This window comes from Arachis duranensis, chromosome 4, assembly GCF_000817695.3.
Source record: "Arachis duranensis cultivar V14167 chromosome 4, aradu.V14167.gnm2.J7QH, whole genome shotgun sequence".
Lineage (NCBI taxonomy): Eukaryota > Viridiplantae > Streptophyta > Magnoliopsida > Fabales > Fabaceae > Arachis > Arachis duranensis.
In genome coordinates this window covers 18,858,913-18,870,563 of record NC_029775.3, presented here as the reverse complement: position 1 = coordinate 18,870,563, position 11,651 = coordinate 18,858,913, and the positions used below count along the sequence as shown (strand labels likewise).

The 11,651-nt window shown below is 29.7% G+C and overlaps 1 protein-coding gene across 2 annotated transcripts; it reads left to right on the top strand.

Moving 5' to 3' along the window:
- Window positions 1–4,058: 4,058 nt before the first annotated feature.
- LOC107483628 (protein SRG1-like) lies at window positions 4,059–7,766 on the top strand. Of its 2 annotated transcripts, none has more exons than XM_016104240.3 (4): window positions 4,059–4,406; window positions 4,759–5,006; window positions 6,027–6,354; window positions 7,436–7,766. In XM_016104240.3, exons 1-4 carry the CDS (start codon window positions 4,110–4,112, stop codon window positions 7,694–7,696), a joined length of 1,134 nt encoding a protein of 377 aa, XP_015959726.1. In that variant the 5' UTR covers window positions 4,059–4,109; the 3' UTR covers window positions 7,697–7,766. The 2 variants fall into 2 exon arrangements, with proteins under 2 accessions (XP_015959726.1, XP_020995854.1); XM_021140195.2 differs by having other exon boundaries at window positions 6,009–6,354.
- Window positions 7,767–11,651: the final 3,885 nt, after the last annotated feature.

Here is an 11,651-nt window from a genome sequence, read left to right as displayed (position 1 = left end):
ATTTTATCAAATTTTTAATTAAATCTTTATATTTTTTAATTAAATTTTTGTATTATATAATTTTTTAATTTAATCCTTTTTTTAAATGTTAAAAATCTAAAAAACGTTAATAAATTATAAATTTACTTATCTATCCATGTCTCTCACCCATCATTGGTTGCTCTCCGTTACTTTTCCCACTCAACTCTTCTTCCATCACAGTTTCATCCCCACTCAACTCTTCTTCCGTCACAATTCCATGGTCAATTTTATCTCCTATAACCTCATCATCATCAAGCATTTTCCAAACATTAGAACATGACTCATCATCTTTCACAGTCCCTTGTTCATAGCTACCATTTGATGATATCACATATTTTTCATAATTCTTAATCAATTTTCAACATCATTCTTTCTAAAATATATAATTTATGAGAGTCAGCTTTTGTGTTGCAAGATTCATGTAGGATAGTAAAAAGAATGAGAATGAGGTGTGTAAGCTTTCGAAATAAAAGGATCAAGTAGTTACTCTTGCGTACTCTTTTCTGTGTGTACTCTTTTTTTTAACTGTAGATTGGTTCATTAGATAAAATTAATTGTAGATAACTATAATAAATTATTTCTAGTACTAAGAGAAAGTGTTTTGTAATAATAACTATTTTTTCCTTATCTTTGTTTGTAAATAGAGATATATCAGTGTCAAACTAACATGCTATTTGAATTTTGGTAACATATTACGAATGTTTATTTTTATCATCAACATGCTATCTGAACAGATGAAGAGTTATTTATATTATTTTATCATTTCTTTTTAACATGATATGTTTACCAAACAATTTTCTTACGCCGATGAAAATGTAATTAATGTCATTAAAAAGTTGTGGTTCAGATTTATTTTTTCATAAACCGTGTCCGTTGCCACTGCAACAATATTTCAGTGATTTTTTCATTTTTCCGGCTTGTCAAGAAGAAGATGAAGTCTCGTCGCGAGAAAGAAAAAGTCATTTTTATTTAAAAACAGAACGGACCGAGGCCACATCTTTATTTGGAATCGAGTAGTGCAATACAAACAGCAACACTTGTGAAAGAAAGGCAAGAGAGGAAGACGAGATGGCGATGTGAGTACTCACCAAGAAGCACAGCTGCAGAAAGAGAGACATGATGTGTGAGCAGTGGAGCATATCAAAGCGTTGGACACAGTGATAGCGGACGAGCAGAAAGAGCAGGAAGAGAGGCATGATGTGTGAGCAGTGGAGCATATCAAGCGTTGGACACAGTGATAACGGACGAGCAGAAAGAGCGTGCAGTAGATCTGACGGTGAAGCTCAACGAAAGAGTTGGGGTAAGTTTGTGAGTAAAAATAACCAGATTTTTTTTGGAATTTCAAAATATAAAGATGTGATTAGTTAGGTTTTATACTCTAATAGTAAGCATATTTATTTTTTTAATAGAATATTCTATTATTTTAAATATATTTTTACAGTAAAAATTAAATTAAAAAAATTATAATATAAAAATTTAATTAAGACAATTTAAAAATTTAATTAAAAATTCGATAAATTAATTAATTCTACATATTATGGTATCATACATAACCAATGAAAAGACATGGTGAAACTTTAGTCTTCCAATATCCTCCAAATGCATTAATTAGGGGTCCTGGCCTGATTGGCAAATTATTTATTTATATATATTGGTGTCACAAGTCACAACATATATACTCACAAAAGAGAAAATTTTTTTTCTTAAATATCAATATAATTGTGTTTCTTATTGATATTTATTTTAACATTTAAACTCATTTTTTTTAACCTTTATATAAAAAATCCCATTAATACTCATTTTAAATTTCAAATGATACTTATTTTTTCAAAAAAAAAAAAAAGACACACTAGGATGAATTATGATTTGAAACTTACTTACTACTGCTTCCCCAAACTTTTCGCCATGTTAATCTCAGATGCATCCATCCTTAAATCAAAGCTTAGTAGTGAAGGTTGATCAGAAAATTATATATTTTGTACTCAATGATCACCTATTAAAGATATATATATTTTCAAACACATGTGTTTTTTTGGTTGCTCAAACACATCTGAGTTAGTCAATGTTATTTTGACATATATAAATAGTAAACAATAAATATGCACATTTCATGAATATATCAAGATATGCCTGTTGACATACATATCTAATAATTAATAAATTAATTAATCTACTAGTACTAATAATAGAGATATGAATGATACACAAAAATTAGTGTTCACAGAGAGAATAATTACCCATTTTCCATATATGAGATCTTAAATAAAATATTCAAACAAAATTGTCTCTAATAAAAAAAATGCATGCACATATATATTATTCTAAAAAATAAATAAATAAATAAATAAATAAATTTGATGCACCTAAAATTTAAAATATTTTATGATTTTTTAATCACATCTATTTTTTACAATTATTTCCGTTGTCAAAGTAAAAAACAGTTATTTTATTTATATGACACTACATAATTAAATATAAGTATAAAATTATTTAATCTGATAGTATTAAAATTAAATTTTAAAAAAATTAGAATAAATTAATAATAAAGATGAGTGTGTGGGTTAATTATTTTAGAAAGAGTTTTGCTAGGAAACTAAAAGGGGTTCAGTCAAAAACCTGCCAAACTTTTTAATGGGTTGGACTTCGAAATTCATCTTAATAAAAATAAGTTAATATACATCGATGTTTCTTCTGTTAAGTATTAGAATGTTTCTTTTTCATACTAAATGGATGTTCTTTTATATATTTTTCAAGTTTTTTTATTGCAAATGTGAATATCTCTATTTCTTTAAGAATTTTATAATTTTTTTTAATTCTATAAATATAAAATATAACTGGATATTTCTTTTGTTAAGCATTAGGATGTTTTTTTTTTCATATTAAATGGATATTTTTTATATTTCTGTAATTGTTCAAGAACAACTCGTGCTCTACCACTCATTCCTTAAACAATTTCTGAAGTTGAACCAAGTGCAAGGCAGAGACCGACTGGATGTGATGGAATCGCGATTTGACTGATTCGAAGGGAGATTGGATGTGATAGAATTGCGATTTGACCGATTCGGCCACGAAGAGCTGGTCTAGTTGAACAGTTTGGACTTTACGTTATCGGAACACCCAGTTAGAGAAGCAATCAGAGAATTGAACGGCTGGGATAGCATCTGAGTAGAGAGAAAGACTGAAATCAGAAGTTAAGAGAAAACGATTGTGAGGGAACTTGTGGCGGAGGGAGTGCTAGTCTCCACCGGAGCAAAACTCCATGACGATGCAAGAGAAGTGCGAGGCTTCGAACTCGGCCTAGAGGGTAGGGAGGAAAGGATGGTTCAGCATCTTGAGAATCCTTCTCTCCATTTCGGCTCTCTCTGTCTGAAGTGGATAGGTTAATATGGGAGAGAAGAGAAAGATTTTTATAGGCTTTAATTATGTTTACTTAATCAATTTTAAATTTTTTAATTTTAAATTTAAAAAATTTAAAAATAATTATTAATAATTATAATTAATTAAATTGTTCACTTTTTGGTTGGTCAGACATTTAGTTCTCTATACTTTTCCTTTTAGAAATGAAAAAAAAAATTGTATGTAATCTAGTATAATGGTTAGTTAGTGTGTTTTTTTCTAATATAAATTTTTATTTAATTTTTAATTTTAATTAACGAATCAGACCTCAAATTTAAAGAATAATAAAATTTATAGAAAAATCTAACTATCATATTTCATGGTGCATAAATCAGAGGATTTAATTTGTGTTGAAAGAAATTTTTTATTTCACTATAAAATAAATCAGAAGATCCGATTAGCACACTTAAAAAAATTTTAATACTAAAATATAAATTGAAGAGACAGATTTATATGTTCAAAAAATAAATATGAGAGTAGATTTGTATGTTTAAAAAAAAACTAAAAACGAAAGTAACAAGTCTAAAGTCTCCACATAAATATAGAGCAACTTTTTTAACACGTGAGGAGTCCTAAAAATTCCACTATAAATAGAGAGTTGGTTTCGAGGGTAGGGTCATGATAAGAGCAATAACAGTAATAAGTGTTTGTTTAATTTATAAGAAAAATACTGCTCCAAAAATTGTATTTCAATGGCTCCAGTGCATATTATTTCTCCCATCAACGTTGGACACATTGATGATGTCATAGAACTTAGTAAGACTAAGCCAGACACTATTCCCCAAAGGTTTGTGAGAGACATTACAGAAAGACCAACAATAGCTACGTTAACTCCTAATAAAGCTCCCATCATTACTACTCCAACACATAATAATCATCACATGCCTATCATTGATTTCTCCAATCTTAGTAAACATAACACACATGAACTCTTCCTTCATGAGCTTCTGAACCTTGCAACTGCTTGTCAGAACTGGGGATTTTTTCAGGTAACAATCTACTGAAATTTAATTTGAAATTTTGAATACACACACTAAATTAAAACATATACTTGTTATTTTTTTTTGCTGTCTAACTTTTCCAGTTATAATATTTTGAGGATATTATTGTTATTGAAATTTAATTTTTATGCACTAACTTGGTGTAAAGAAATTTTATACAAATAATTAATTTTGTATTTATTATATCAGTAAAAATAACTAATTTTTACAATCTCTATTTAAACATTCATCTAAATGTATAAATTTAACTTGGTAATCGTAATTTTTTTTTATCAAAATTAAACTCTTATTATTATTAGTGTTTATGAAAATTAAAGTTGAGTATGGTGATTATTTTTAGGTGGTCAATCATGGTGTTGACCTCAATCTGATGGAGAGCATAGAGAAGATGAGCAACGAGTTTTTTATGCTACCTTTGGAAGAGAAACAAAAATATCCAATGCTACCTGGAACAATCCAAGGGTATGGACAGGCTTTTGTTTTTTCAGAGGACCAAAAGTTGGATTGGTGCAATATGTTGGCTCTTGCAATTGAACCTCAACATGCTAGGAATCCAAATCTGTGGCCTAAGAAGCCAGAAAAGTTCAGGTAACGACCCTAAATTAGTGGCTAAGACATGTGCATGAGTGGCAGTTTTAGTTGTTTCTTAAAGTCCTACACAGGATTCCATACCCAGCAATAGCTAAATTGTAGTGAAATTTGTTTGTGTGAATGGGGGTGTGTGTTTGAACCAAAAAAAAAATCTTTAATTAATAATTGTCTCTTAATCTTACCCTTTTATTCCATTATCTTTTTAAAAATATATTTTGTGTATAAATCTATATTTATAGTGTAAGATATTGTGTTAATTTATATTTAGTTTATTATAAATCACTCCCACTTTATCTAATAATAAAATAGTATTCATTCGATATATGAGATAAGAACGAAGATAAATAATATATAAAATATATTTTACGTATATTAAAAACTAAAAATTTTTACTATTTTTAGCTATTGATCTCAGCTATATAACTATAGTTAATATTAATTAGTTAATTTTAGTATTTAGATTTATAATTTTAAGATTTAAGATTTATATATAATTTAGAATTTAAAATTTTAGATAAATAAATAATTTAAAAAAATTAGTTGATATTAGTTAAAAAAAATTTAGTTTTTTAACATCACTCATTTTATGATTAAGATCAACGATTAAAAACACCGAACCACTTTATTTTGTAGCATTTCCTAAAGGAAAAGTATAGGTTACCAACATATTATCCGCCAACTTCTGCCAACTCTTATTTATATTTGTGTTTCATGGAAGTGTGTTAGTAGATGTGTCTAATAATTAATAATTTTAAATACATATATAAAGAAACACATCCAGAAAATATATCTATAAAGACACTTCTATTAAACATAGTTATAAAAAAGATATTTTTATTAGACACATCCACGAACACACTTCCATGAAACACAATTATAAATAAGAGTTGGCAGAAGTTGGCAGATATGCTGTTGATAACGTAGCAGAACCGTTTCCTAAAATGCTTGCAATAGTATAATGCGTATCTTAATTACTTTATAAGATGCATGATTAAACAGTCATGTGCGTGGTGGCAGTGAAACATTGGAAGAGTACTCAAGAGAAGTAAGGAAGCTATGTGAAAATCTTGTAAAGTACATAGCAATAGGACTAGGTTTGAAAGAAGAGGCGTTTGATTCAATGTTTGGGGAGGCAGTGCAAGCAATAAGGATAAACTACTACCCAGCATGTTCAAGACCTGAGCTTGTGATGGGTCTGAGCCCCCATTCAGATGGAAGTGCTCTCACTGTGCTTCAGCAAGCAAAGGGAAGCCCTGTGGGGCTTCAAATTCTCAAGGATGGTATTTGGATTCCTGTTCACACTCTTCCAAATGCTCTTGTCATCAACATTGGTGATACCATAGAAGTAATTAAGCCCTCTCCATTTCTCTTTCTTCTTTGCTTTTTAATGAGGAAAGAATAAGTTTTTTCTTTTATCTAATTTTTTTCGGCACCTACTATTATTAGTAAAAAATTTTAAATATTATATTTTAATAAATATAAAATAAATATATTAAAAATTTATTTTTTTATATTTTTAATAAAAAAAGTTTTCAATTTATAATTTTAAAGTTAGCCAGACCCTTCTTTTTATTTTACATTAGGGATAGAGAATTTTAATTCGAATAAACTCTGTTTTTTTTTTTTATTTTGAGACTTCTGTTTAAAATAAAAAAGTTATTTTTTATTACACTACTCACACATTTACTCACCTGCACTGAGTTTTTCAAAGTAAATTCAAACCACATCTTAATTTTAACTGAAGTTTGAATTTAGTGCATTTTTTTAAGAGGTAGCCAAATTTACCATCTCATCCTTGCAAAGTAATTTTCATTTACAAAGATCTAGAAACTTAGCTTCGGATGATGGGCTCTAGCCAAAATTGATACATAATAAGCTTTAGCTAATGTCTGTTACTAAAAATATATGTTATTGTTATTGTTAGTAAGAATTATTAATTTTGTAGGATAAATGATTAAATTAGTCTTTGAAAATTTTTTTAATCAAATTCGCTCTTTAAAAATTTTAAATTAGTTATTTTAGTAATTTCGTCACTTCTGTTGCTAATGGTGTCAAAGTTTATTGATGTGATACGTTAATTGACACTACAATACATACTTAGTAGTCTTAATTGGTAGCTAATATGATAAATTTATAAAATTAGATTAAATAAATTTTAAATTGAGAGATTTTAATACCTCAAATTTTTTCCCTAATTAACTTTTGATTCGATTTAATTTCATAAACTTGTAATGTTAATAATTAATTAAAAATTTTATGTGTGTTGTAATATCATTTAACGTGTTATATTAATAAATTTTGACATCATCAACAGAAAAATGATTAAAAGACTAATACGATTATTTAAAATTTTAAAGGATAAATTTAATTTTAGAAAACGAATAATTTTTTAGGAATGAATTTGAGTATTTATTTTAATGCTGCAGGTTCTGACAAATGGGAAATACAAGAGTGTGGAGCATAGAGCTGTGGCTAATGAGAATAAAGATAGACTCTCACTTGTGACATTTTATGCTCCTAGCTACGAAGTAGAACTTGGTCCAATGCCAGAATTTGTTGATGCAAACCACCCATGCAAGTTTAGAAGATACAATCATGGAGAATATAGTAAACATTACGTAACACATAGATTGCAAGGAAAAAAGGCCTTAGACTTTGCAAAGATCCAAACCAGCAATGCATTCTAGGAAGGCCCACCTAGCTTTTTAATTGGAAAATCAAGTGTTACCATATTTAAAATTTTATATTACATGACTTATTTTAATTTAATGCCAGCGTTGATATATCACACTACTTAACCTTATTAAGTAGAAATCATTGCAAATGTTATAAAAATTAACAGCACAAGTATATCATGGCCAGCTTCTTGATTGGCGCAGTTAATTTAAGGATAAACTACCAGAATGTATTTAAATTATTTTATTACTGAAAATTATTTTAAAATTTTATTATCGATAAAAGTAATTCATAAATTATTTAAAAATGTAATAAAAATGCACAATCGTAAATTGAGATATTTTACGTTAATAAAAAAGAATAATGTGATAAATAAAATTTTTTATGTGACAAATAAAATTTTAATATTAATAAGTAAATTATGTTACTTTTTTTTAACAGAATAAATCTTGAGTCACGATTGAACATTTTTTACATATTTTTAAATTATTTAAATACATTTCTATCGATAATAAAATTTAAAATTATTTTTATTAATATTAAAATAAATCGAGTGTATTCTTGATAATTTCCTCTTAATTTAATTTAGACGACGTAAAAGAATAAGATATGATTGTGGGTTTAACTATTTATGTATTTATGTTATCTTGGAAAGGGAACTAGTTAGTGATATCTTATTATGCCAAATTGTATTGGTATGTGAACAATAATGTCAATCAAGACGAAGTATAAAACTGAATGAATAACAGTGCCACTTTTCAATTATTTCCATTGTATAGTGTTTATAAATTGACATCTAAATTTTGTTTAACTTATTTTTGTAATAAATTTTAATTTTTTAAAAATTATATATTTTTTAAAGAGATAAATACTAAATTGGTATCTAAAAGATTATCATGTAACACCCTAATTTTTGACGCGTTATGACTAATGTCAAATGTTTAGGTGTTACTTGTCGTAAAGACCTACTTGGTTCTAGACTCAGATTTTATTAGTTAATATTAATAAAATTTTTTATCAATTTAGCATGACTAAACTATTAATTGTAAAATATCATTTAGTTGCTCGTAAGGTTAGTTCTTAAAACTATGTCGCAGATAAACACATGGTAGCAGAGAATATCATACATACATATATGCAGATATATACAGGAGTTAAGTTTAGAAATACATGTCATTTATCCAAAAGTCGAGTACTACACCAAGTTATATATACAGATACAAAAGAGGAAGTCAGTCCCAACCCTCATACGGGTTTCCTAAACTGGAACCGAATTACTAAGAGGTCCTTCCCCTCTAAAAGTACTACAAAAACGAGGGAAAAGTAATACTACTGATCATCATAAGGAGTAAAAGGTCAGTTAGGTCAATCTCCGGAATGGTCTGCAACTAGAGCGAACATGTACGGCATGCAGGGATCAAAACGTGGGCGATGTATCGAAACCCGAAACTCAACGAGCTCCTCTGCCGATCCCATCTGGGGAGGGAGAGGGGGAGAAAGAAAAAGAAGAAGGGTGAGAACTTAGAGTTCTCAGCAAGGTAAAAGGGGAATCTAAGGTCTCTGTCTCTAAGTTGTCGTAAAACAGAGAAAAAAACAAACACAGGACGCATGGCACAAGCATACATACAACAAGTAAATAGTATAGACAATTAGAAAAAGGGCAATAAATAATTCACAAGAAGTTTATATCCACAAACAAGATGATACAAGCCTGTTCCTAGCGCAGGCCATGAGCTCATACTTCGGTTGTCTACCCGCAACCCGACGTTACTCGGGGCGAGCCCCGAATATGGTCTCTTTACCATGTCAATTAGGCATAATTATCATCATGAGCGAACCCATGTCAATTAGGATATCTTAGCATCACGGTAAGAGGCAGGCTATCAATTAGGCAAACATTCCCGCATTAGCAATCTCAGACTATCAGTTACGCGAGCACTTTCGCATTAGCAATTTGGCACAAGGCCCATTAAATATACAATTCTCAACTTTTGTTTCATTCATTGTTCCTCATTCTCTTTTCTTTTCTTTATGCCTTCACATCACCATTTACTTACACGTACTTCCGCATCACCGTTTTATCATACATACCTCTCCATCACCATTTTATCATACGTACCTCCGCATCACCTTTTAACTTTAAATTTTCCTAGGGGCAACTTACATTCTTACTTATTTTTGACTTGTTTAACCTGATACCTTCTTGATGATCAGTTTTCTATTTAATAATTAATATAACAAATGAACTCGGATTTGCGCAAATTTTATGTCCACGCGTTCGTATTAAACTCAAGTTTCTAAAAAACTAAAAATCATATTTTTCTGAGTAGTCTAACACTAGATATTAGAGAAAAATCGAGATTGTAGTTCTAGATTTTTGGAACAGCACCTTGCTATCTTGTTATGTGGTTTTTATGTTGTGAAAGCTTATGCACAAACTATCTCTCTTGGTAAGGTAATTCTAGGGACTCTAATCTTTAATTTGAATTAGGTTTTACTGCATTTAGATTAGAATTGAATTTTATTCTATGTTTTAAAATTCTGCTACTACACTTATAAGGATTCAGAAAAACAGCAAACAGCAGTGTTTTTATAAAATCCATAATAATTTTAATTCTAATCCGTTGCTTCTAAATTTTGGTGAGATTACACTTAACTCCCCTATGTTTCAAAATCCACAAGTTTCAGGTTCATATCACTTCATTTGATTATTAATTGTCAATTAGAAGTGGTGCCCTGTTTTCATAAATCAGTTCAGAATTTTCAGCATGCAATCCAGATTCCAAGTGACTTAATTAAGTCAAAAAAACAGATATGGACATGAAATTTGTACTCACTTAAAATAGACTGATATATCTTTAAAATATTTTTGAAAGTAACTCAAAATTCCATGTAAATCAAAAGTTATAGCGTCTGGAAGTTGGTACTGCAGAACTAGAAAATCAGAAAATTCTGTAGCAACCACTAAACTTCAAAAAATCCTATCTTTCAAACCACTTGGCCAAATTCCCTGAAAGTTTTATGGAGCAATGTAACACCCAAATATTCAAATCCTTATACTCGAGTCATAAGTCAATGATATTACGGTGGTACAACTCTCAGGTGGATTTTTTTTATTACATAGTTTATAAGTATAATTGGAAGGAGTATTAATCGAGAAGTTTGAAAAGGAGTAAAAATAAAATTGTGAATTCGTAGTGCTCACGTATCGACAAAAAGAAGGTAAAGTGGAAACTGAGACGATATAAAGGTAATTCCATCGAGAAGAATAAGATAAAACAAAATATAGATAGGTAACATAAATAATTAGCCACTAGTTGCGACCCGCGAAGTTTAGGCCGGCTAAGGTACATCACAGACATTTATCCATTTGTATTAATCTGCTAAACTTATCAGGTATTCAAAGCCCAAAGCATTTTTATTTAAAGTAAACCCCTACTCGGACCATCCGGTTTGGTTCTAAGTCTAATACTAAGCTCGACATTCCCAGTTTTATCGTAAAGGTGGTATTATAAAATCATGCACTATCCTTTAAACTTGATTATTGCAATTACCTCAATCTTATTGTCGCAATTGGCTCGCATCCTGACTCCCTCCTTGTTGGCAATTTCTTGATACATGCCCTGGTAACCCCCACTTGTAACATACACCTAACCCCAATCGGCACGGCCTATTTGGGTGATGACTTCTACATCTCTAACAGCTCGAAACATCTAAAGTAGATGCTGTCTATTTTCCTTTACCGTTTCCTTGGGACTCCTCATTCGTTGCAACGTTATTCTGTCCTTGGAAAAAGCGTTGTGTGTATCCTCTCTCCTTAAACTCTCGACCACTTGGTGCGAATCCTTGGTTGTGCTCCCTATGACTTTGTTTCTCTGCAGTGACCTTTTTCACACACTCTTTAGCAACTCTGCTCTTAAGACTCAATCACAACCTTTTAATAATCCTTGATCCCTATACACACAT